General features: G+C 40.7%; 3 protein-coding genes across 9 annotated transcripts in view; 1 reads left to right on the top strand and 2 right to left on the bottom strand.

Moving 5' to 3' along the window:
* LOC133542088 (gastrula zinc finger protein XlCGF57.1-like) overlaps positions 1 to 3,868 on the bottom strand; it is a 339,706-nt gene extending 335,838 nt beyond the window's left edge. The window contains exons 1-2 of one of the 3 annotated variants that reach the window (XR_009804048.1): positions 3,774 to 3,783; positions 3,396 to 3,508 (exon numbers count right to left, since the gene is read on the bottom strand). Coding sequence is in view for 2 of the 3 variants with exons in the window: in XM_061885926.1 (XP_061741910.1) it covers positions 3,396 to 3,519 (124 nt within the window). In the remaining variant the exon portion in view is untranslated. Of the gene's footprint in view, positions 1 to 3,395 lie in introns of all 3 variants that reach the window. The other 2 variants (XM_061885924.1, XM_061885926.1) reach the window with 2 other exon arrangements.
* The window catches only part of LOC133542092 (major histocompatibility complex class I-related gene protein-like), a 129,278-nt gene that overhangs the window by 100,272 nt on the left and 1,150 nt on the right, over positions 1 to 27,856 (top strand). The window lies entirely within an intron of this gene.
* Positions 10,137 to 23,811, bottom strand: LOC133542090 (zinc finger protein 25-like). Of its 5 annotated transcripts, none has more exons than XM_061885931.1 (6): positions 23,741 to 23,811; positions 22,236 to 22,556; positions 22,016 to 22,165; positions 21,685 to 21,799; positions 19,316 to 19,498; positions 10,137 to 13,723 (listed from the first exon to the last, which is right to left on the bottom strand). In XM_061885931.1, the coding sequence occupies exons 2-6, from the start codon at positions 22,389 to 22,391 to the stop codon at positions 12,870 to 12,872; spliced, it is 1,458 nt and encodes a 485-aa protein (XP_061741915.1). In that variant the 5' UTR covers positions 22,392 to 22,556; positions 23,741 to 23,811; the 3' UTR covers positions 10,137 to 12,869. The 5 variants fall into 5 exon arrangements, with proteins under 5 accessions (XP_061741915.1, XP_061741917.1, XP_061741918.1 ...); XM_061885933.1 differs by lacking the exon at positions 23,741 to 23,811 and adding an exon at positions 23,444 to 23,681; XM_061885934.1 differs by lacking the exon at positions 22,236 to 22,556 and having other exon boundaries at positions 23,741 to 23,786.

Raw genomic sequence — 27,856 nt, 5'->3', positions numbered from 1 at the left:
AAAAGGTCTTCTTTTGTTCGTTTGGTCTGAAAGCGTAAAAAAGCGCTGCCTCAATAAGACAAAAATAAAGCGGGTCTGGGGGCCCAAACGTTGCCATTCTTTTGTGAGTGTAGGCGTGTAGTCCTTATGTGACATCATCACGTCACCTTCATGAGGAAGCTGAGCTTGTTTCATACACGACTCCCCTCAGCCGTCTCCACTCCAACACACATGAGCAGCTAACTTAGCTAACATTAGCAGGTGACCTATGAGAAAATTCTCACAAGACCACGACTCTTCTTCTCTGACCTTCCCAAAGTAATAATCCAATCAATAATCACTGAACTCAACAAAAAATAAGGCATATTATTTCAACAATGACTTCCGGTGTCACAGAACTGGCTAATATAACAAAATCTGCTTTTCATTGCACAATATCAGGGAAATTGACATACATGTAAGAGCAATGTTGTCATTCTTAGGAGAAGCAACATTTGTCAGGGAAAATAATGCCTTGCCGGTAAAGTCTAATCAGGTGTACTGGAGAGGACCCTAGGCCAGATAGTCGAACCTCGGATTCAGGAGGAACAGTGTGGTTTTCGTCCTGGTCGTGGAACTGTGGACCAGCTTTATACTCTGGGCAGGGTCCTTGAGGGTGCATGGGAGTTTGCCCAACCAGTCTACATGTGTTTTGTGATGCTTGGAGAAGGCATTCGACCGTGTCCCTCGGGAAGTCCTGTGGGGAGTGCTCAGAGAGTATGGGGTATCGGACTGTCTTATTGTGGCAGTCCGCTCCCTGTATGATCAGTGTCAGAGCTTGGTCCGCATTGCGGGCAGTAAGTCGGACCCGTTTCCAGTGAGGGTTGGACTCCGCCAAGGCTGCCCTTTGTTACCGATTCTGTTCGTAACTTTTATGGATATAATTTGTAGGCGCAGTCAGGGCGTTGAGGGGATCTGGTTTGGTGGCAGCAGGATTAGGTCTCTGCTTTTTGCAGATGATGTGGTCCTGATGGCTTCATCTGGCCAAGATCTTCAGCTCTCACTGGATCGGTTTGCAGCAGAGTGTGAAGCGACTGGGATGGGAATCAGCACCTCCAAGTCCATAGTTCTCGCCCGGAAAAGGGTGGAGTGCCATCTCCGGGTTGGGGAGGAGATCTTCCCCCAAGTGGAGGAGTTCAAGTACCTAGGAGACTTGTCCACGAGTGAGGGAAGAGGGAATCGTGAGATCGACAGGCGAATCGGTGCGGCGTTTTCAGTAATTCGGACGCTGTATCGATCCGTTGTGATGAAGAAGGTGCTGAGCCGGAAGGCAAAACTCTCTTTATTGGTCACTCTACGGTCCATCCTCACTTATGGTCATGAGCTTTGGGTTAAGACAAGATCACGGGTACAAGCGGCTAAAATTAGCTTCTTTCGCCGGGTGCCGGGGCTCTCCCTTAGAGATAGGGCGAGAAGCTCTGTCACCTAGGAGGGACGGCGTGGCACAGTGGAAGAGTGGCCATGCGCAACCCAAGGTCCCTGGTTCAATCCCCACATAGTACCAACCTCGTCACGTCCGTTGTGTCCCGAGCAAGACACTTCACCCTTGCTCCTGATGGGTGCTGCTTATCGTCTTGCATGGCAGCTCCCTCCATCAGTGTGTGAATGTGTGTGTGAATGGGTAAATGTGGAAGTAGTGTCAAAGCGCTTTGAGTACCTTGAAGGTAGAAAAGCGCTATACAAGTACAACCCATCTATCATTTATAACTCAACGTAAAGCCGCTGCTCCTCCACATGGAGAGGAGCCAGATGAGGTGGTTTGGCCATCTGGTCAGGATGCCACCCAAACGCCTCACTCGGTAGGATGTCACGGGGAAGACCCAGGACACTTTGGAAAGACTATGTCTCCCGGCTGGCCTGGGAATGCCTCCGGATCCCCCGGGAGGAGTTGGATGAAGTGGCTGGGAAGAGGGAAGTCTGGGCTTCACTGCTTAGGCTGCTGCCCCCGGAAAATAATGTGTTCTGGACCACTCATTCATCCTTTAAACACGCGGTCATTCAAAATAGCGACTAAACTACGAAGCTAAAGCTAGCAGGGAAAATCCATAAACGCACAACACATCTCATCTGCTTGTGTTGTTGTGAATGACATCATCAATGTTGGAATAATGTACAAACAGGACAGTACTCGCAACTGTCGCCTCCACACATCGTTTTGAGAACAGCAACACACTTCCCCCTTCACAATAATAGGTCTGACTGCGCTAACAAAATAAAGTTTTTTTTAAAAAAAGCACCTTAAACAAGCGTAATGAACTTATTGATGCATTTACACAATTATTATGCTTTGACCCAAAGTACGGGTCAAAATTGTCTAAAGATTTATTGCACAAAATAAATGTGAGCGATTCTGCATTTAATAAACAAACTGGAAATAAAATAGCATTTGCCTTGGTGCCCTAAAATATGAACCCTCCTTTAAGGCAACACTTGTCTTGACCTTAAAAAGTAAAAATTTGAGCCCTGTCTATAATGTCCCATCCATCCATCAATGTTCTACCACTTGTCCCTTTTGGACTCACAGGTGGGCGGAAGGCGGGGTACACGCTGGAAAATTCCATAAAACCTTTACACTATTTATTTAAAATGTGTCCTAATTAAAATGTATCCTCCAGTTTGTGGCTATTAAAAGACATATTTCAAGAGGATATGCATTTTTAGAGCATGTTTTAAAGAGATAGCATTTAAAAAAATGACTTCTGGCTATATTATATTGATCAACTAATTCTTATTTGTGAGCGGAATAAAGGCGCTCTCATTGACTCCATTGTTAGAATTAGGATAGTCAAGATTGTGCTAATGTTTGTTTAGGACTTAGAATGCATACAAAATAAAAACATGTTATTGTCTTACATATGGATTGTGAATGACAGGCAAAATTAAAAAAAATCAGATCTCCTTCGATAATTGTTCTACATCCTGTGAAAGGGCTGATGCTGTGGTGAACGTGAGAAAATAAGTAAATGTCGGGAAAATAAAAATTTCAGCAAAAATGGCTGGCAAACGTTTTAAAACCTGCTTAGAGATTGTTTGTAGTAAACCCAGAAAGGCATGTGTGTGTTATAAAATGATGGTAGAGTTACCTTTATTATCTGGGTTTAGGGGGCCATGTCATGGAGCTCGTCCACAGCCCAACTCTGACTTGTTCCACCACTGACAGTTTGTAGTACAAATGGACTGGGATATGTAACTCATCTTTAGTAGTTACATTCCACAGAACACAGACAACCACGTGGTTGCAAGACCACGTTGCAAGTAGCAGACGGAATGCATCATCCTCACAAGACAACACAACTTCTTATACACAATATATTAAGCATAGTGTTATTCATCAAATATAAAGTTAGTAAAGATGTGAGAGTAAGAAGTCAACAAACCCGTTCTGTGTAACACAACTTGATGTTTCTTGAAAACAGCGTCCAGTAGTTGATGTTGTCGCTCCTTCTCCTCTTTTGTTGGACAAAGTTCCTCCTCATACTTTGCTATCCTTCTTTGGCACATTTTCACACAATCACAACACTTTACTCTCACACTTGATCTCTACTTAGCGATGTGTTGATAACTTCTGTGTCTTCTGTTAGCAGCTAACAAGCTAAGCTAACTAGCGAGCTAAGCTAACTAACAAGCAAAGATAGCACGAGAAGCGGCACAGTGCTTCTAGCGCATCGAGACCACTTTATCCTTACATAAAGAATCACAGATGTATTTTATGCGCCGTAAATATTATAAACTGGATAACAAATAATAAGACTGACTTATTAGCGTCCTGCTCACTTGGCACACTTGACGTTACAAGGCAGTACTGCTCTCTTCTGCTGCTTTCCGTTTACACCGGAAGCTGGGAATGACGTCACAGCTGAGCGGTGGAAGAGGTAGCTCTATATAAGATATTGCCTGCTGTCACTGTTACCATGCTTTTATAACCTGTAATATTTGTTTGAATAAAATTGTGAAATAAAAGAATGTATTTTTTTTCAAAAATAAATTCAAAGTATATCAAACAAAGCTTTAATGTTGGGGTTCAGTGGCGCCCCCGTGCGACATTCATTGCAATGACAAGAGTGAAAGTGCTAGAAATTGTAGCGATATTACTGCCTGATTCCACATGTTTTTATTGTTGTTCCCTTTTTCTCCTAGATAATCTATTTTCCTACAAAACATTAGTAAAACATTCAAATATCACAGAACGTGATGTCGCACGAACTCTGACATAAAACAAATTGTAAATGCAGGAAGTGACGTAATCTTCGAGCATGCGTGGACCAATCGTGTCGTGAATTTATATCAATTTTTAAAAAGTGTGAAATATTTGCTCTCATACACAAAAGTGTCTTTCTTAAAGTGAAATCCAAATTCTATCATTGTGTTAATGATTTGAATTTATTAATTCAATCTTGGAAGATTGTACAAAATAGAAAAAGCCCTTATTATATTTACTGAAATAGTTTAAGTTTATCATTTATTTATATATATTTTATTTTAATCTTATTCGAATGGTCTCTCATATTTACTTTTACTTTCTTTAACGGGTTTTGTTTGTAAGAGGATTGGATTTAATGTGATGTTTTTTATATTGCTGTGTAAAATATTGAAAAAACATTGACTCATATTGTATTGAAAGTACCTTAATGTGTCTAAACATTGTTTATGTGTTTAATTGTTCAATAAGAAAATAAAATAAATACTCAGAAGTAGAACTGGTTAGCAAATAAACTCTTATGTTAACATAAGACATGTTGAATTCATATTACATGACATTATATAAATATGTATATTAAATATAATTTGAATAGTTGGCAAGTGAACAAAATGCATTTGCCATACCTAATTGTATTATATCAATTATAACTCAACCCCACACTTTATAACATGTATTCACACTTTGTTGTGTGAAAATATTTTACACAAACTTACATTCAATTATAGTAATGATTATAATATAATAAGATATATAACAATGTGTGTTCTGGATCTAAATTAATTCATGGAAAATAAATTGATAAACAATTAATCTTTTTTACCTGGAAACTTATCTCCTTAAGTGTGCAAATAAAGTCTTGCGTATTACTTGTATTACATTTGAATAGAACCTTATTGAGCATATTAACAAGATTCTGTTAGAAAATGTGCTGAGTATGAAAAAAGTCATTTTGAATTTGCGTACAGGATGTAGAATGACGATGATCTCGACCCACCATAAAACAAAACAGGAAGATTGGAGCATGTGGAAGGAAGTTATGACTGTTATAATTTCCCACCACAAGGGGGCGATTTAGGTGTCAATATCAATGACTAGTCATGATCAGACCCCGACCTAAAGGCCTACTGAAAGCCACTACTAGCCACCACGCAGTCTGATAGTTTATATATCAATGATGAAATATTAACATTGCAACACATGACAATACGGCCACTTTAGTTTACTAAATTGCAATTAAAAATTTCCCGGGAGTTTTTTCCTGAAAACGCCACGTAATTATGACGTGTATGCTTGACGTCACAGACTGTTAGGAAATATGAGCGCTGCACACACACACAGCTAAAAGTCGTCTGCTTTAATCGCATAATTACACAGTATTTTGGACGTCTGTGTTGCTGAATCTTTTGCAATTTGTTCAATTAATATTGGTGAAGTCAAAGTAGAAAAATGGAGTTGGGAAACTGTAGCCTTTAGCCACACAAACACACGGTGATTCCTTGTTTAAAATTCACAGAGGTGAAACTTTACTAAGGATCACAGCGAACATGGATCCCGACCCAATGTCAACCAGCAGGTTTCGGTGAGAAAATTGTGGTAAAAAGTCTCTTCTTAGGTCAGCTTGTGCCGCCCATAAAGCAGCCGTCGACTTCCCTGAGACACTGGCGTCAACACACCCGTGAACCCACACATCTGACTATCAGGTACTGTTAAACTCAATAAAACACTAGCAACACAATAGAAAGATAAGGGATTTTCCAGAATTGTCTAAGTAAATGTGTTTAAAAACATCTGAATCCGTCCCAATGCAATCGCGTTTTTTTTAAAACTTTTTTTTTTTTTTTTTCTTGTCCGTCGCTATCAATATCCTCAAACACAAACCTTGCTCCTCTCTGAGCTGCCACCTTACCGTGGTAGAGGAGTTTGCGTGTACCAATGATCCTAGGAGCTATGTTGTCTGGGGGCTTTATGCCCCCTGGTAGGGTCTCCCAAGACAAACAGGTCCTAGGTGAGTGATCAGACAAAGAGCAGCTCAAAGACTTCTATGGAATTACAACAAAATGAACTCAGATTTCCCTCGCCCGGACGTGGGTCACCGGGGCCCCGCTCAGGAGCCAGGCTCGGAGTTGGGGCACGATTGCGAGCGCCTGGTGGCTGGGCCTCTCCCCGTGGGGCCCGGCCGGGCACAGCCCGTAGAGGCAACGTGGGTCATCCCTCCAATGGGCTCACCACTCATGGGAGGGGCCATAGAGGTCGGGTGCATTGTGAGCTGGGCGACAGCTGAAGGCAGGGCACTTGGCGGTCCGATCCTCGGCTACAGAAGCTAGCTCTTGGGACGTGGAACATCACCTCACTGGGGGGGAAGGAGCCTGAGCTAGTCCGCGAGGTAGAGAAGTTCCGGCTGGATATAGTCGGACTCACCTTGACGCACAGCAAGGGCTCTGGAACCAGTTCTCTCGAGAGGGACTGGACTCTCTTCTACACTGGCGTTGCCGGCAGTGAGAGGCGACGGGCTGGGTTGGCAATTCTCGTTGCCCCCCGGTTCAAAGCCTGCACGTTTGAGTTCAACCCAGTGGGCGAGAGGGTAGCTTCCCTTCGCCTTCGGGTGGGGGGACGGGTCCTGACTGTTTGTGCTTACGCACCAAACGGCAGTTCAGAGTACCCACCCTTTTTGGGTACACTCGAGGAAGTACTGGAAAGTGCTCCCCCGGGTGATTCCCTTGTCCTACTGGGGGACTTCAATGCTCATGTTGGCAACGACAGTGAAACCTGGAGAGGCGTGATCGGGAAGAATGGTCGCCCGGATCTGACCCGAGTGGTGTTTTGTTATTGGACTTTTGTGCTCGTCACAGTTTGTCCATAACAAACACCATGTTCAAACATAAGGGTGTCCATATGTGCACTTGGCACCAGGACACCCTAGGCCGCAGTTCCATGATCGACTTTGTAGTTGTGTCATCGGATTTGCGACCTCATGTTCTGGACACTCGGGTGAAGAGAGGGGCGGAGCTTTCTACCGATCACAACCTGGTGGTGAGTTGGCTGCGATGGTGGGGGAGGATGCCGGACAGACCTGGCAGGCCCAAACGCATTGTGAGGGTCTGCTAGGAACGTCTGGCAGAGTCTCCTGTCAGAGAGAGTTTCAATTCACACCTCCGGGAGAACTTTGAACATGTCACGAGGGAGGTGCGGGACATTGAGTCCGAGTGGACCATGTTCTGAACCTCTATTGTCGAGGCGGCTGATCGGAGCTGTGGCCGCAAGGTTGTTGGTGCCTGTCGTGGCGGTAATCCCAGAACCCGTTGGTGGACACCAGCAGTGAGGGATGCTGTCAAGCTGAAGAAGGAGTCCTATCGGGTTCTTTTGGCTCATAGGACTCCGGAGGCAGTGGACAGGTACCGACGGGCTAAGCGGTGTGCAGCTTTAGCAGTCGCGGAGGCAAAAACTCGGACATGGGAAGAGTTCGGGGAAGCCATGGAAAACGACTTCCGGACGGCTTCGAAGCGATTCTGGACCACCATACGCCGCCTCAGTAAGGGGAAGCAGTGCACTGTCAACACCGTGTATGGTGCGGATGGTGTTCTGCTGACTTCGACTGCGGATGTTGTGGATCGGTGGAGGGAATACTTCAAAGACCTCCTCAATCCCACCAACACGTCTTCCTTTGAGGAAGCGGTTCCTGGGGATTCTGTGGTGGGCTCTCCTATTTCTGGGGCTGAGGTTGCTGAGGTAGTTAAAAAGCTCCTCGGCGGCAAGGCCCCAGGGGTGGATGGGTTCCTTAAGGCTCTGGATGCTGTGGGGCTGTCTTGGTTGACAAGACTCTGCAGCATCGCGTGGACATCGGGGGCGGTACCTTTGGATTGGCAGACCGGGGTGGTAGTCCCTCTCTTTAAGAAGGGGGACCGGAGGGTGTGTTCCAACTATCGTGGGATCACACTCCTCAGACTTCCCGGTAAGGTTTATTCAGGTGTACTGGAGAGGAGGCTTCGCCGGATAGTCGAACCTCGGATTCAGGAGGAACAGTGTGGTTTTCGTCCTGGTCGTGGAACTGTGGACCAGCTCTATACTCTCGGCAGGGTTCTTGAGGGTGCATGGGAGTTTTCCCAACCAGTCTACATGTGCTTTGTGGACTTGGAGAAGGGATTCGACTGTGTCCCTCGGGAAGCCCTGTGGGGAGTGCTCAGAGAGTATGGGGTGCCGGACTGTCTTATTGTGGCAGTCCGCTCCCTGTATGATCAGTGTCAGAGCTTGGTCCGCATTGCTGGCAGTAAGTCGGACACGTTTCCAGTGAGGGTTGGACTCCGCCAAGGCTGTCCTTTGTCACCCATTCTGTTCATAACTTTTATGGACAGAATTTCTATGCGCAGCCAAGGCGTTGAGGGGTTCCGGTTTGGTGGCCACGGGATTAGGTATTTGCTTTTTGCAGACGATGTAGTCCTGATGGCTTCATCTGGCCGGGATCTTCAGCTCTCACTGGATCGGTTCGCAGCCGAGTGTGAAGCGACCGGAATGAGAATCAGCTCCTTCAAGTCCGAGTCCATGGTTCTCGCCCGGAAAAGGGTGGAGTGCCATCTCCGGGTTGGGGAGGAGACCCTGCCCCAAGTGGAGGAGTTCAAGTACCTAGGAGTCTTGTTCACAGGTGGGGAAAAGTGGATCGTGAGATCGACGGGCGGATCGGTGCGGCGTCTTCAGTAATGCGGATGTTGTATCGATCCGTTGTGGTGAAGAAAGAGCTGAGCCGGAAGGCAAAGCTCTCAATTTACCGGTCGATCTACGTTCCCATCCTCACCTATGGTCATGAGCTTTGGGTCATGACCGAAAGGATAAGATCACGGGTACAAGCGGCCCAAATGAGTTTCCTCCGCCGTGTGGCGGGGCTCTCCCTTAGAGATAGGGTGAGAAGCTCTGCCATCCGAGAGGGACTCAAAGTAAAGCCGCTGCTCCTCCACATCGAGAGGAGCCAGATGAGGTGGTTCGGGCATCTGGTCAGGATGCCACCCGAACGCCTCCCTAGGGAGGTGTTTAGGGCACGTCCAGCTGGCAGGAGGGCAAGGGGAAGACCCAGGACACGTTGGGAAGACTATGTCTCCCGGCTGGCCTGGGAACGCCTTGGGATCCCCCGGGAAGAGCTAGACGAAGTGGCTGGAGAGAGGGAAGTCTGGGCTTCCCTGCTTAGGCTGCTGCCCCCGCGACCCGACCTCGGATAAGCGGAAGATGATGGATGGACGAACCTTTCATCCTCGCTCAAACTAATGGGGAAATTTTAGTTTTCTCGGTCCAAATAGCGGTTTTTGTTGGAGGCTCCCATTAAAATCAATGTGAGGATGTGAGGAGCCATCAACATGTGACGTCATCGTCTGCGACTTCCGGTAGTGGCAAGGCTTTTCTGTTAGCAAGCAAAAGTTGCGAACTTTATCGTGGATGTTCTCTACTAAATCCTTTCAGCAAAAATATGGCAATATCGCGAAATGATCAAGTATGACACATCGTTTAGATAAGAAAATCTCATTTCAGTAGGCCTTTATATATATATATATATATAAAATCCTCCATATTGGCAGCCATAGTGATTCATTTATTCAGCGGAGCAATACCACTTGGATCTGACAAAAAAGTTAACACAAATGCTGTCTTCCTCGCTGATAAAACATGATAGCAACATGCATCTGCTAGCTCACGATCGCCCCCACTTCTCAGTGTGGCGAGTTGGAGTACTACAAGAGGCACTCTAATACAGTGCTTAAATCTGTATTTTGATAATGATGATGATGATGATGATGATGATGATGTATCTGTTCAAGTCAACAAATGGATCCACAAGGGACAACAACCCTTTCCACAGACTACACACACATAGTAAACATCAATCTTAGAAGCCCAGAACAATATATTTGAAGAAAACTTTAGGAATAAAAGTGAAGATCTGAGGTGAAATAAGTACAAATGCAGCAATAAAAACAAGCAACTCCACTCACGATGGCTCTAAAGTTCAGTGATGTGTTGCTAACTTCAGCCTTTTTCTTCTTTGTTGATGTTTTGCTGTAGTTAACATCCATGATGTAACAATGCTGCTAATCTACTAGAGTCCACATTTTGTTAAATATTTTATTCATTCATACTTTTAATTGGATAATAACATCAATAAAAATACATAGGAAGAAAATGTGTGAAAAAAACCCCCAAGTGAAAATAAAGATGTCCTCTCTTTAACAATGAGAAAATCAAATAAATTAGTAGCTACATACATGATATTCAGTACATGCACACAACTTAAAAACTCCAGGATAACATATAACAGTAGAAGATGAGAAGCACTACATACAACATCAAATATACATTCATATTAAAGGGGGACATTATCACAATTTCAGAAGAGTTAAAACCAATAACAATCAGTTCCCAGTGGCTTATTTTATTTTTCGAAGTTTTTTTCAAAATTTTACCAATCATGGAATATCCCAAAAAAAGGCTTTAAAGTGCCTGATTTTCGCTATCTGTAAATCCACCGTCCATTTTCCTGTGATGTCACATAGTGATGCCAATACAATCAAACATGGCGGACAGACCAGCAAGATATAGCGACATTAGCTCGGATTCAGATTCGGATTTCGGCGGCTTAAGCGATTCAACAGATTACGCATGTATTGAAACGGAGGGTTGGAGTGTGGAGGCAGATAGCGAAAACGAAATTGAAGAAGAAACTGAAGCTTTTGAGTGAATAGCTATTGAAGCTATTCGGCGATTGCCTTCTAACCAAAGAGTACATCTTTTGACCACTGGAGCAACTTAAATCTGTCGATTGGTAAGTGTTTGTTTGGCATTAAATATGGGTGGAGGGAAAGGCTGGATGCAAATATAGCTACAAATGTACATAGAGCTAGCCTAAATAGCATGTTAGCATCGATTAACTGGCAGTCATGCCGCGACCAAATATGTCTGATTAGCACATAAGTCAATAACATCAACAAAACTCACCTCTGTGATTTCGTTGACTTTATCGTTGGAAATGCATCTGCTTTGAGTGTCGCAAGATATCCATACATCTCTGAGCCATGTCTGTCGTAGCATCGGCGGTAAAATGTGCAGACCAAACGAGGGACTTTCGCATCTTTTGACACTGGAGCAACTTAAATCCGTCGATTGGTATGTGTTTGTTTGGCATTAAATGTGGGTGGAGGGAAAGGCTGGATGCAAATATAGCTACAAATGTACATACAGCTAGCCTACATAGCATTTTAGCATCGGTTAGCATGCCGTGCTAATCGATGCAGACTCCACGCAATTCAACTTGAATCCGTCCCTGATCGTGTTGTTACACCCTCTGACAACACACCGACAAGGCAGAATGTCTCCAAGGTACGGAAAACAGTCGAAAAAACGGAAAATAACTGAGCTGATATGACTCAGTGTTTGCAATGTGTTTGAAAAAATTGCGGCTTGACTCCCTATGTGACATCACAAAGAATAATAGAAAGGCGTTTAATTCGCCAAAGTTCACCCATTTAGAGTTCGAAAATCGGTTAAGAAAATATATGGTCTTTTTTTCAAGGTATATATTGACGCTTACATAGGTTTGATGATAATGTTCCCCTTTAAGCGATTCAACAGATATCACATGTATTGAAACGGATGGTTGGAGTGTGGAAGCAGATAGCAAAAATGAAATTCAAGAAGAAACTGAAGCTATTGAGCAAATAGCTATTGAAGCTATTCGGCGATCGCCTTCTAACCAAAGATTGCATCTTTTCACCACTGGAGCAACTTAAATCTGTCTATTGGTAAGTGTTTGTTTGGCATTAAATGTGGGTGGAGGGAAAGGCTGGATGCAAATATAGCTACAAATGTACATACAACTAGCCTAAATAGCATGTTAGCATTGATTAGCTGGCAGTCATGCCGTGTACAAATATGTCTGATTAGCACATAAGTCAATAAGATCAACAAAACTCACCGTTGTGATTTCGTTGACTTTATCGTTGGAAATGCATCTGCTTTGAGTGTTGCAGGATATCCACGCATCTCTGTGCCATGTCTGTCGTAGCATCGGCGGTAAAATGTGCAGAACAAACAAGGGACTTTCGCATCTTTTGACAATGGTGCAACTTGAATCTGTCGATTGGTATGTGTTTGTTTGGCCTTAAATGTGGGTGGAGGGAATGGCTGGATGCAAATGTAGGTGTAAATGAGGCATAGCGATGCGATATGTACCTACAGCTAGCCTAAATAGCATGTTAGCATGACGTTCTAATCAATGCACATTCCAACTTGAATCCGTTCCTGATCGTGTTGTTACACCCTCAGACAACCCACCGACGATTCATGATGTCTCCAAGGTAAGGAAAACAGTCGAAAAAACGGAAAATAACAGAGCTGATTTGACTTGTGTGTGTAATGTGTTTGAGGAAATGGCGGATTGCTTCCCATTGTGATGTCACGGGTGAAAGGTCATCGCTCCGACAGCGAACAATTGAGAGGTGTTTAAATCGCCAAATTCGCCCTTTTAGAGTTCGGAAATCGGTTAAAAAACATGTGGTCTTTCTTCTGCAACATCAAGGTATATATTGACGCTTACATAGGTCTGGTAATAATGTTCCCCTTTAAACATGCTGTGGTATTAGAGTACATTTAGCACAATCACTGTTTATAAGTGTTTTTAAATCCCTGCAGCTTCCATGACTGTTACACACTTGTGTTTACTGACCTGATACTTATACCTGAACCTTTTATCACACACAGTGCAACTCAACGGGTTCTCTCCAGTGTGTGTTCTCATGTGTTTGGTCATGTATTGCTTTCTGGAGAAACTCTTCTTACAAATAGAGCAAGTAACAGGTTTCTCTCCAGTATGTGTTCTCATGTGTGTGGACATGACAAGCTTTGTGGAGAAACTCTTCTTACAAACAGAGCAAGTAAAAGGTTTCTCTCCAGTGTGTGTTCTCATGTGTGTGGTCATGTCAAGCTTTCTGGAGAAACTCTTCTTACAAACAGAGCAAGTAAAAGGTTTCTCTCCAGTATGTATCCTCATGTGTATTGTAATATAACTCTTGTGTCTAAATGATTTCCCACATTCAGAGCAGTCAAAGTGTTTGTTGTTAGTGTGATGTCTCGTATCACCTTTAGAGTCATTTTTACTCTCCAAAGGTTGTTGGATGTGGTCACTGTGATCAGAAGAGTGTGACATCATGTGGTACATGTCTGACAGAGGAGCAAAGATGCTGTCTGGTTCTGACTTTATATCTTCACAATGCTCTCCATCAGCTTCTGTGATGTGTTGACTTACAAGCTCCACCCCTCTGTTCTCCTCACTTTGACAGTGATGAAGCTGTAAGGACTGAGCTTCATCTTCATCATTATCCTCCACCAACATTTGAAGCTGCTTCCACAGTTCCTCCTCTTCTTCTTTAATGTGGGAGGGGGCCTGTAGCTCCGTCTGTCCCACACTGGAGCTCCACTCCTGCTGTTTGGAGGGAATCTCTTCATGACTCTCTGCTGACACCTGCTGGACGTCTGCAGAACATACAACACAAATGAGGTGTTACTGTATTGAAGTTTGCAGTATTCAAACTATTCACATGTGAGCTAGGCCAAACAGACAGTGATGGGCAAGCGACCTGTAAAATGTAGTAAGCTAAGCTACAAGTTACTCTCCATTAAATGTAGCTAAGCTATCCTCAGAGAATTGTAGCGAGCTACACTACATGCTACACTGCAAAAGTAGCTTGCCACATCAAAGCTACATTTAACAGCATTTCTATCTATTGGCCCACATGTATAATATCAATGTTAATGTAACTGAGAGTGTACACATGGACCCAGTGAGAGAACTACATGTCTTCAACTCATCACTGAGCTTGTTCCACCATTTAACTCCTAAAACTGAAATACATTTGTATTTTGTATTCCTTCTTACTTTACCTATTTCAAAAATCAATATCCCCGTAAATGATAGTTTTCTTTTCTTAATTGAAATAACCTAATAATACAAGCTGGAAGACTGTTGCTTTACTCGAAATATAATTTCCAAGGTTTTTAAAAACACAATATCTGAAAATTTCGACACATTAGAACTCATAAATAATGGATTTGTATGTCCATAGTAGCACGCGTTGTGTATTATTCTGATGACCCTTTTTTGAAGTTGAATAATTGGGTCTATATTTGTTTTATAAACATTTCCCCAAACTTCAACACAATATGTTAAATGTGGAAAAACAATAGAATAATATAACATATGCAGACATGTCTTATTCAGCATGTTTTACTTTATAAAGAGTAGCAATGGATTTGGATTGGTTTCCCTTTACCGTATTTTTCGAATTACAGGTCGCTCAGGAGAATAAATCGCACCAGCCGAAAATGCATAATAAATAAGGAAAAAAAACATCTAGGTCGCACTGGAGAATAAGTCACATTTTTTGGGGACATTTATTTGATAAAATCCAACACCAAGAATAGACATTAGATAGGCAATTTAAAATAAACAAAGAATAGTGAACAACAGACTGAATAAGTGTAGGTTATATGGGGCATAAATAACCAACTGAGAAGGTGCCTGCTATGTTAACCTAACATATTATGCTAAGAGTCATTCAAATAACTATAACTTATAGAACACGCTATACCTTTACCAAACAATCTGTCATTCCAAATCGCTAAATCCCATGAAATCTACTTAGTCGGTGTCGCTTCTAAACAACTCTGCCAAGTCCAAAGTAGACAATGTACCGCTTCATCTTCTATCGGTACGTCTAGGCACTTATGTGAATAAGATAAATATTTTTTGATATTTTACAGTAATGTGTTAATAATTTCACACATAAGTCCCTCCAGAGTATAAGTCGCACCCCAAGCCAAACTATGAAAAATAAATGTGATTTTTTTAATCCGAAACATTGCACATTTGCACACGCTCCCAGTGTGTGGACGACACAGCAGTAAGTGACAAGCATGAACGCCAAACTCATTCCTAACCATTTTTATTCAATATAATTATCCGTCCATTTTTTACGGCTTGTCCCTTTCGGGGGCGCAGGGGCCTATCTCAGTTAGTCATTGTGGAAAAAAAATGGACATTTAAAAATATGTATACGTTCTGTTAAAGGCCTACTGAAAGCCACTACTAGCGATCACGCAGTCTGATAGTTTATATATCAATGATGAAATATTAACATTGCAACACATGCCAATACGGCCGCTTTAGTTTACTAAATTGCAATTTTAAATTTCCCGGGAGTTTCGTCTTGAAAACGTTGTGTAATGATGACGTGTACGCAAGACATCACGGGTTTTTAGGAAGTATGAGCGCTGCACACACACACAGCTAAAAGTCGTCTGCTTTAACGGCATAATTACACAGTATTTTGGACATCTGTTTTGCTGAATCTTTTGCAATTTGTCCAATTAATATTGGAGGAGTCAAAGTAGAAAGATGGAGTTGGGAAGTTTTAGCCACACAAACACACAGTGACTCCTTGTTTGAAATTCCTGGAGGTGAAACTTTACAATGGATCAGAGCGCGGTCAAGCAAACATGAATCACGACGGAATGTCAACCAGCAGGTTTCGGTGACAAAATTGTGGTTAAAACGTCGCTTCCTTACCGGAGAAAAGCTGAGCTTGTGCTGTCCATAGCTGCCGTCGACTCCCCTCAGATATTGGCGTCAACACACCCGTGGACACACACCTCCGACTATCAGGTACTATTAAACTCACTAAAACACTAGCAACACAATAGAAAGATAAGGGATTTCCCAGAATTAACCTAGTAAATGTGTCTAAAAACATGGGAATCCGTCCCAATGCAGTCGCGTTTTTCATTTTTAACTTGTTTTTTTGTTTTGTTTGTTTTTTGTAGAAGTCAATAGCCTCAAACACGAATCTTTCATCCTCGCTCAAATTAATGGGGAAATTGTCGTTTTCTCGGTCCGAATCGAAGTTTTGTTGGAAGCTCCCATTAAAAACAATGTGAATATGTGAGGAGCCATCAACATGTGACGTCATCGTCTGCGACTTCCGGTAAAGGCAGGGCTTTTCTGTTAGCACCGAACGTTGCGAACTTTATCGTGGATGTTCTCTACTAAATCCTTTCAGCAAAAATATGGCAATATTGTGAAATGATCAAGTATGACACATAGAATGGACCTGCTGTCCCCGTTTACATAAGAAAATCTCATTTCAGTAGGCCTTTAAACCACTAATAATAAACCAAACAATTAAACAAGGCAACTAGACGGAATAGAAATTGAAAGAGTAAATGAAACCAAATTTCTAGGTATAATGATTGATGATAAATTGAACTGGAAATCTCATGTAAAAAATATACAACATAAAAAATATACAACATAAAGTTGCAAGAAATACATCAATAATGAATAAAGCCAAATATTTTCTAGACCAAAAATCACTTTATATTCTCTACTGCTCACTAGTGTTACCATATCTGAGTTACTGTGTAGAAATATGGGGAAATAATTACAAAAGTACACTTCATTCACTAACAGTGTTACAAAAAAGATCAGTTAGAATAATACATAATGTTGGATATAGAGAACATACAAACCCTTTATTTATTGAATCAAAGATACTGAAATTCCACGACATAGTGGAATTGCAAACAGCTAAGATTATACACAAAGCAAACTATAACCTGCTTCCCAAGAATGTACAACAATTCTTCTCAACAAAAGAAGAGAAATATAATCTTAGAGAAAAATGTAATTTAAAACATTTGTATGCACGTACAACACTTAAAACCTTCAGTATATCAGTATGTGGAATTAAATTATGGAATGGATTAAGCAAAGCAATCAAACAATGTACTAATATGATCCATTTCAAGAAACTCTTCAAACTGGAAGTGTTAACAAAGTACAAAAATGAAGAACCATGATAAAAATTCTGATTTTACTCACACATTCATTTTCAAAGTAATCTGACTTATCTCATCGTATGGATTAAAATTTAAGCAATTATTTATTTATTTATTTATTTGTATTGTGATTACTTATTACTTATGGAGTATACATTGTGAATACATTGAGAACAGGAAGTGAACAAAAGTTTTAGCAACTGTTATGTAAAGAAAAGGGGTAGGATTAAATAAGCTCTGCTTCTTCCTCCTCCTTTTCGAACATGTTGGAAAGAGAAACTGGAAATTGTGATGTATCATGTTGTATGCTTGCATGTTCGAAATAAACTCAAACTCAAAAACTCAACTAGGTAAAGAATCTGGGTATTATCTTCCACCCTTTGAGTCACACATGAAGAGCGTTACTAAAACGACCTTCTTTCATCTACGTAATATCGCTAAAATTTGCTCCAAATTGTCCACTAACGACGCCGAGATCATTATCCATGCGTTTGTTACATCTCGTCTCGATTACTGTAACGTATTATTTTGGGGTCACCCCATGTCTAGCATTAAAAGATTACAGTTGGTACAAAATGCGGCTGCTAGACTTTTGACAAGAACAAGAAAGTTTGATCATATTACGCCTGTACTGTATATACCTTTATATACATATATACATACATATATACCTATACTGTATATACCTTTATATACATATATACATACATATATACCTATACTGTATGTACCTTTATATACATATATACATACATATATACCTATACTGTATGTACCTTTATATACATACATATATACCTATATTGTATATACCTTTATATACATATATACATACATATATACCTATACTGGCTCACCTGCACTGGCTTCCTGTGCACTTAAGATGTGACTTTAAGGTTTTACTACTTACGTATAAAATACTACACAGTCTAGCTCCATCCTATCTTGCCGATTGTATTGTACCATATGTCCCGGAAAGAAATCTGCCTTCAAAGGACTCCGGCTTATTAGTGATTCCCAGAGCCCAAAAAAAGTCTGCGGGCTATAGAGCATTTTCCATTGGGGCTCCAGTACTCTGGAATGCCCTCCCGGTAACAGTTCGAGATGCTACCTCAGTAGAAGGATTTAAGTCTCATCTTAAAACTCATTTGTATACTCTAGCCTTTAAATAGATCCCCTTTTAGACCAGTTGATCTGCCGTTTCTTTTCTTTTCGTTTTCTCCTCTGCCCCCCACTCCATTGATTGATTGATTGTGCCTACAAATAACTTAAAAAGCATCCAAACACCTCCATTAAGGTTTTATGTACATGCAGTAGGTATATATGTCATTTAGTAACAGGTACTTTTTTAAAAAGATGGAATATTTACACATTTTAGCTTATTAGCGCATTACTTTCAAAAAAGCATCACTACATTTGCTTTTTTTTTTTTTAACATCACTGAATATTACACACTGCAGACTTCATGAGAGCCAACCTACTTTCTAAAATACCACTTACTGTACAAGGTCTGCTGTCACTATGACGCAGACTGATAGACTCTTGTTATATTCTCGTTTGGATGGAGAAAGACTCATAATCGTCGCACGATATGGGGGGTGAAGCCAAGCACCTATTCGGGCCTCAACTGGCTTTCAAAAGGGTAACAACTTGTCAGAGTATGTCCTCATCCTTCTACTATCCAGGTGAGAGGCACGATTCATGATCTGGAATAATCTTTCACCAGCACCGAGGCAAGGAAGGAGCTCACCAGCCGGTGATGTCAACATAGACACACAAGCTATAAATAGTTTGTTTGCGTTAGCACTCATAATAACAATATCACTAATACTTGGTTGGTATCCAAACCTCAAAATGCAAATGTAGTATTGTTGGCACTTTTTGGATGGTTATAGAGGACCTCTCATTGGCTCCATTGCATGTAGACTTGTATTTACATTTATGAATTAGAATGTGCTGTATGTGTATGTATATATATATATATATATATATATTTATATATATATATATATATATATAGTCATGTCGTTTATAATGATTGTGAACAATAAAAAACATTTCTCCAAAAACTGCAGTTTTTCTCTAAATTCCAGTGATTATATTCAAGACTTAAAGTGTATGAGCATGAAGTGATGAAGCCTACTTGGATGAGAGGACAAAGGTCTTGTAAGACAAAGTGAAGAGTCCAGTTGTGATGGATTGAATGCCCTGAGAATAAAATGTTGTGCTTACTTGGACTGTGATGAAGCTGTGAGGACTCAGGTGGTTTGTCTTCATGCTCTTCAGTCTTCACAGAGACAACAGTCAGTGGAAACTTGCTGACATCAGCCTCCTCCTGCCCTACAGGACACTCTCCCTCCTGACTCATCCACACTTCCTCCTCTACCTCTATGATGTGAGGGGGATGCTGGACGTCTGTTGGGTAAATAAGTAAATAAGATAAAGAGAGAATAGAAATAGTTTTGAACTGACGCTGTTAACACAATGACATTATTTGTGTTCTTTTGTGTGTTGTGTTAAAAGTGTGTAGCAAAACAACCAATAAAAACACAGAAATACCTATTTGTTTCCTAAAACTATTCAAAAGTGGTACAGTGAGTACAAACAACAGACTTGGAAATTTGATGAGGGGCAATTTGAAAAGTTTTTATAAGTACGAGGCAGCATTGATTGGGTCACTGAGGTAAAGTGTGTAAATATTTTATTCTCTATACGGTCTATTACACCTAATCTTTATCTCTAAACTTAACCATAATATTATAATGACATTGTCATTACCATAATTTCAATATCATGGAAATAAAAAAAAACCTAATACCAAAATCACTAAAAAAAACATTCATGGTATGTTTTTGTTATCATGCAAAATACGTTTTGGTGGTCATTTTGTTGGCTGGGCCAAAAAGAACTTTTACCAAAAGCATGTTTTAATATGTGCTGTTTCATGGAGTATCTTCATCAACAATTCCACTTTAGGAATTGGAGACCATCTACAACACGCTGAAGGAAAGTCAGTCACCTTTATGTTCTTTTAATAAATCAAGTGTTGACTACTTTGGTTATTGAAAATAAATGTTTACTTTCACTTATTGATGCATGTAAGTGAAAATCAGGAAGCGAAATTATTAGATTTGATTACAGTATAAAATGTATTTGGTGAGTGTGTGAGTTTAGTGTAAACATGTTGATACAGGTTTACATCTTCTTGGGGACTGGAACACAGATATGTCCTGAAAGGATGCACCCATTTTTAAAACCTTCACTAAACTGTGCCACCAACATTGTCTCACTTAGCTCATTAAGCAAACTACCAGGGTGAGTGAGTCCTTTTAAACCTTCATAGACCTCCTTGTTACTTCTGACCAGTCTAAGATCACAACTGGAACTACTGCATGCGGCTTAAGTGATCACTCCATCATTTTCTATACCCATAAAGAACATAGAACCGAGGCTAACGGTCACAAAACAAGCGAAGTTAGAATCCTCAAGACCTAGACTAGCAAGGCTTTCAATGACAAACTGCCAAAATAAGACTCTCCCCGGTACTTGCAAGTACACAGGTCTTTGGGTCAATTCCTAATCCTAACCTCAGAAAAGTAGATAACTTCACAGTCAAAGTGGGTGACAATATAATAACAAACAAAAATGAGATTACCTATCTTGGCTGCATCGTAAAGACTAATCTCTCCAGTGAAAACATTACTACTAAATTAGTCAAAGAATCGACCAACGAGTTCCGTTCTTACTAGTGTTGTCCTGATACCAATATTTTGGTACCGGGACCTGTACCAAAATGTATTTCGATAATTTTCTAAATAAAAGTGACCACAAAAAGCTGCATTATTGGCTTTAACAAAAAAATCTTAGGGTACATTAAACATATGTTTCTTATTGCAAGTTTGTCCTTAAATAAAATAGTCAACATACAAGACAACTTGTCTTTTAGTAGTAAGTAAACAAACAAAAGCTCCTAATGTATTCTGCTCACATATGCAGCAACATATTGTGTCATTTATATTCTATTATTTTGTCAAAATTACAAAGGACAAGTGATAGAAAATTGATTATGAATCTACTTGTTCATTTACTGTTAATATCTGCTTATTTTCTGTTTCGACATGTTCCATCTACACTTTAATAATCACTTATTCTTCTGTAGTTGGGATACTTTACATTAGTTTTGGATGATACCACAAATATGGGTATCAATCTGATACCAGGTATACATGATCATACATTGGTCATATTCAAGTGTTCATGTGTCCAGAGACATATTTTCTTAGTTTATAAACATACATTTTTTTTTTTTTTAAATGAAAGAAGATGTTGTGATGCCTAAAAATATTGATGTACTCATAGAAGTAGTACTTTTTAGAGGTGGTATAGTACCCAATATGATTAATTAGTATCGTGGTACTATACTAATACCAGTATACCGTACAACCCTAGTTCTTACATAACAGGATCACCCCGCTGGTGGGTGGAAATACCTGGACACCTGTGAAATATAAATTCATCATTGCGATAAGTATTTTACTTGTACTATTTGCCATCTCCAGTATCATGAGTATTCCACAGCGTACTCGAACATTAAATGTTACCTTTAGACTTCACATCAGGGTATATCTGAACTCCAATATGCGCTCTTGAAAAAGTTTGATAATCATCCTCTTCAGTCGAATGTTGATAAGAGTTCGAAAACATGTCCTGTAACACCTGTAACAAAATAATGGGGAGACTTCACTCAGGTTAACCATACCCAAATAGACACAAAATACTGCATTACACAAGACTACCCGAATGTACTCGAATGATTGAAAAAAATTAATGCTTTTAAGCTAAATTATTGGTAAACACAGTACATGCATATTAATTTACGTAAAACCGTGAGTAATCAAAGTTTTCATCAATTAATATATTCTTTAGACATACCCTCATCCGCTGTCTTTTCCTGAAAGCTGATCCGTCCAGTTTTGGAGTTGATGTCGGCAGGCCAGGGAAACTAGGGCCCATATTCTTCACTTGATCATCTTCGGTAGAAGCGGTGTGAGCCAAGACATCCAGGGGGTTTAGCTCGCTCATCTGCGGGAACAAACTGCCGCCATTGCTTGCTGTGCTATCGAGGTCCTTTGTCCCTGAATAGCTCACACACTTCGGCACGTTCAATGGGGGTCTGGCGGCAGATTTCTTTGACTTTATCGTTGGAAATGCATCTGCTTTGAGTGTCGGAGGATATCCAAACATTCTTGCCATCTCTGTCGTAGCATAGCTTTCGTCGGTAAAGTGTGCGGAACAAACGACTGACCATTTCGTCGGCTTTCCCCACACCCTCGTATTTTGAACAAATTTCGTCCAATTTCTTGCCACTTTTGCATCTTTGGGCCAGTGGTGCAACTTGAATCCCTCCCTGTTGGTGTTGTTACACCCTCCGACAACACACCGACGAGGCATTATGTCTCCAAGGTACGGAAAACTGTCGAAAAAACGAAAAATAACAGCTGATTTGACTTGGTGTTTGTAATGTGTTTGAGAAAATGGCGGACTGACTCCCTTTGTGACGTCACGTTAACACGTCACATAGAAAGGTGTTTAATTCGCCAACATTTACCCATCTAGAGTTTGGAAATTGGTTAAAAAATATATATGGTCTTTTTCCTGCAACATCAAGGTATATATTGAAGCTTACATAGGTCTGGTGATAATGTTCCCCTTTAAGACTCTAACACAAGCACTCATTTAATCTCACTTTGACTACGGAGTTCATGTTTAGTACCGTGACGCCTTAAAAGCCCCGAAAAACAAACTCCAGACAGCCCAAAACCAAATGATTGGGCTTCTACTCAACCGTCCATCTCGGGCTCACCTTTCCGCCAACCATTTCCTTAACATGGGGAGGCTCTTGGTGGCCGACAGAGTACATCTTCTTGCAGTTGGTCTGGTGTAGAAGATACACCATACCACTAACATACCCATGTACCTGTCTAGATACTTCAAAATATATTGACCATTATAAAACCAGGTAGTTGTACAAATCACATTCAACACAGATTTCACTCCCAAAAAAAAATTCTGATTTGTTTGCCTGCTTTACCACCAATATGTGGAAGTCCCTATCAAAAAGAAAATACATTACAGGTTGTGGCTACTTATAACTCGGAATATACATAGCCTTTTACCTATTTGAAATTATATTTTCATTTATTTGTATTTTAAATGCTACTTTCTACAAAGTACTGTGTGAATTCGTCCTCATACTTTCCTATGGTTCTTTGGCACATTTTCACACAATCACAACACTTTACACTCACACTTAATGTGGACCCCGACTTAAACAAGTTGAAAAACGTATTCGGGTGTTACCTTTTAGTGGTCAATTGTACGGAATATGTACTCTACTGTGCAATCTACTAATAAAAGTATCAATCAATCAATCACTTGATCTCTACTTAGCGATGTGTTGATAACTTCTGTGTCTTCTGTTAGCAGCTAACAAGCTAAGCTAACTAGCGAGCTAAGCTAACTAACAAGCAAAGATAGCACGAGAAGCGGCACAGTGCTTCTAGCGCATCGAGACCACTTTATCCTCTACTAAAGAATCAAATATGTATTTTATAGGCCATAAATATTTCAAACGGGAGAACAAATAATAAGACTGACTTATTAGCGTCTTTCTCCTTCGATGTGCTCTTTCTGATGTCTTCCGTTTACCCCGGAAGCTGGGAATGACGTCACAGCCGAGTGGACGAAGAGGTAGCTCTATATAAGATATTGCCTGCTGTCACTGTTACCATGCTTTTCTTTTACGTAATATTTATTTGAAATACAATGTGATATAAAAGAGTGTCTTGTTTTTCAAAAATAAATTCAAAGTATATCAAACAAAGCTTTAATGTTGGGGTTCAGTGGCGCCCCCGTGCGACATTCATTGCAATGACAAGAGTGAAAGTGCTAGAAATTGTAGCGATATTACTGCCTGATTTATTAAAATGTACCCTTCCACGTGTTTTTATTATTGTTCCCGTTTACTCCTAGATAATCTATTTCCATACAAAACATTGTGAATTAGTGAATTAGATTTATATAGCGCTTTTCTCAAGTGACTCAAAGAGCTTTACATAGTGACACCCAAGATCTAAGTTACATTTAAACCAGTGTGGGTGGCACTGGGAGCAGGTGGGTAAAGTGTCTTGCCCAAGGACACAACGGCAGTGACTAGGATGGCACAAGCGGGAATCGAACCTGCAACCCTCAAGTTGCTGGCACGGCCACTCTACCAACCGAGCTATTCAAATATCACAGAACGTGATGTCGCAGGAGCTCTGTCATAAAACCAATTTTAAGTCCAGGATCGTGTTGTGAATTAATTCCAATTTTTATAAAGTGTAAAACATTTGCTCTCATCAACAAAAGTCTCTTTCTTAAAGTGAAATCCAAATTCTCACATTGTGTTAATGTTTTCAATTTATTCATTCAGTCTTGGAAGATTGTACAAAATAGAAAAAACATTTAAATTATTATATTTACTGAAATAATTTAAGTGGTTTTATATTTTTTTGATTAAATTTTATTGTTATGGTCTCTCATATTTACTTTTACTTTCTTTAACGGGTTTTGTTTGTCGGAGGATTGGATTTAATGTGATGTTTTTTTTTATATATTGCTGTGTAAAATATTAAACAAACACAGACTCATATTGTATTGAAAGTACCGTAATGTGTCTAAACATTGTTTATGTATGTTTAATTGTTCAATAAAAAAAATAAAAAAATACTCAGAAGTAGAACTGGTTAGCAAATAAACTCTTATTTTAACATAAGAAATGTTGAAGTCATATTACATGATATTATATAAATATGCATATTAAATATAATTTGAATAGTTGGCAAGTAAACAAAATGCATTTGCCATACCTAATTGTATTATATCAATTATAACTCAACCCCACACATTACAACATGTATTCACACTTTGTTGTGTGAAAATATTTTACACAAACTTACATTCAATTATAGTAATGATTATAATATAATAAGATATATAAAAATGTTTGTTCTGGATCTAAATTAATGCATGGAAAATAAATAATTAAACAATTAATCTTTTTAGTGAGGTGGCATCTTTTTCACCTGAAAATAAATCTACTTAATTGTGCAAATAAAGTCTTACGTATTACTTGTATTACATTTGAATAGAACCTTATTAGATTAGATTAGATAGTACTTTATTTATTCCGTCAGGAAAATTACAATTTTCAGCACAATCCCATTCAAGATCAGACAAACATTACAGGGAGACAGAACAGGATCGCTGACGGGTCTGCCGGCTTCCAGCGCCCCTTACAAAAAAAGATGAGATACAGGTAAACAAGGGGGGAGGGGGGGGGGGATAGAAGATTAAAATAAAATAAAAAAATCGGTCTTAGCCTGGGCCCTGGAGAGGGGGTGCAGACTGAGGCCAAGAGAAAAAAAATAAACAAAAAAAACCAACAACAACATAGTACACATCCCTCTTCCATGTGTGTAAGAGGGAAACATCAAACATCAAAGAACACATATGACATTAAAGACATTAAAGCAGCAGATACAACCAGACACTTCTACATACAGCTATGAATAAAAAGTAAAAGAAACATATCCACTGTGGTGGCCTCTGCGGTGTTCCACGCCATCGTCCGCTGGGGTGGAGGGAGGATGGCCAGAGACAGGAGCAGACCCAACAAAGCAACCAGGACAGCCGACTCCACTCTCGGCCAGTGTCCAGTCCGCATGGATGAGCGATGATACGTCCAAGGAGACTGAGGTGTCCGACACCTGCTCACCCAGCCAAGACACCGCGAAGCCTCTCCGTCCCAGCGCTCAGTGCCAGCTCCGCAGTCCTGTCCCCTCATCCGCATCTCCTCCAGTCTCTCCAAAGCGACTCCGGTGTGGCAGAGAGCCAGCAGCTGGTCTCCATGGCCAAAAGGCTCCCGGGAGGCAGATCCAGAAGTCCACAAAAAAAGCACCACAGAGGTCACGAAAGTGCCACCCCTTGTCACACAGTCCCAAAGGGTCCCGGACCAAAAGGCAAAAAAATATAATAACACATGAAAACAAGAGGGAAACACAAAAGGATGATACAAGAGCACAGAGCTCCTGCCTTCAACATGGCTGACGGAAACCAAAATGGCTGACTTCCTTTTGGGTTTCAAATATGGCTTCTTGAGACTTTTACGTTCCTCCTGTCATGATAGACGCCGCTGGTGATGTTCCCGGCGATACGTGAATCTGGGGCGAGGGGCACAATCATTCACATTTTCAAGAGTTAATATTTGATGTTTGGCTTCGGGGCTCCTAAACTAGCTCATATTTTGGTGGCTAGATTTGGAGAGTTTTGGTGCCGAGTAAGGTCCTGAAAAATGTGATTTCAATTTGTTTTCAAGGCTTATATATCTTTACCTCCATTCTTTCCATCTTTACCTTTATTCTCCCTTTCCACCTTTTCTGTCCAGCTTTACCTTCATCATTGCCTCTTCTCTCCATCTTAACCTCCATTCACTCCTTTTCTCTTTCTTTTTACCTCCATTCTCTTTTTTTTCTCCATCTTAACTTCATTTTCCCTTCTTTACCTTTTATTTGCTCCATCCTTACCTTCATTCTCACCTTTTCTCTCCATCGTTACCTCCATTTTCTGCTTTTTTCTCCATCTTTACCTTCATTGTCTCCTTTTTTTCTCCATCTTTACCTTTATTCTCTCAATTTATCTCCATCTTTGCCTCCCATCTTCTCTCCACGTCATCCTCCATTCACACGTGACTTCCTGGGCAGAGCTTCCAGAGGTGTTCCTCCTCCAGAAGAGTCCATCCTCTCCGGTCAGCTGCATGGCGACTTGTTTTGGAGGAAAGACGGCAAGCAGATGTTGGATGAGGTGGAGCACGGAGAGCTGCTCCCCAACCACGACAGAACCTTCCAGATGTGGGTGGAGGTGGAGGGCAAGTAGGAATGTGTGTTCCAGCTGTCTGGCGTGAAGGAGGACCTGGTCACCAAGCTGGAGAGAAGAAGCAAGCCATGAAGGTGAGAAAGACACATCTAGGACATGTTGAATAGTGTCAATGGAAGCACCTGATGTTCCTTCATGTGACTTGTCAAACAAATCAATCATACCATACCAACAGGCAACGTGAGCGTCACTGCCACGCTGGCGGTCCTCGCTGTGGTGCTCCTCCTGGCGGCCCCCACCCCCCTCATCATCATCATCATCATCTTCATCATCATCATGCGTCGCCCAAGCAGACAAGGTGAGGGACACAAATGTTTCCTCTTTCAGGAAGATGCCAAAAAGTCTCTGCCGTTATTCATGAGATGTGAATTTCACCTGCTTTCTCTTTCATTTCAGCCCAATACCATCCAGCTGCTAAGTAAAACATCTTCTCTTTCTTGGAAACTAGAACAATAAAGCAGTGGTGAAGAAGCATCACTCACACACTTTGTAAGTTGAAGTTATTAATATCATTTATTCATCTTTGTTATACACCTTTTTGTCAGCTATAATCAATATAATGACTTTCTGTTTCTGTTAGCATCAACATTCTGGATTGTTGGTATCTTTGTAAGGGTCAACTTGCAAACTTGCTGTTTGAAGGTGTGATGTAGACACCTGTTACAAGTTTAGCAGGGAAATAAAAGCTTCCCTCCATCAGGAGTAGCTTGATACTGGTGTAAGCCCACACAATAGAAAGTATCACAGCCAATTTTTGATGAGTGCTCATGATCATGAACATCTAGGGCCTGATCTATT

This window comes from Nerophis ophidion, linkage group LG24, assembly GCF_033978795.1.
Source record: "Nerophis ophidion isolate RoL-2023_Sa linkage group LG24, RoL_Noph_v1.0, whole genome shotgun sequence".
In the NCBI taxonomy this organism is placed as follows: Eukaryota; Metazoa; Chordata; class Actinopteri; order Syngnathiformes; family Syngnathidae; genus Nerophis; species Nerophis ophidion.
Note: the sequence above shows the minus strand (reverse complement) of the source record. Positions and strands in the feature narration are given on the sequence as shown.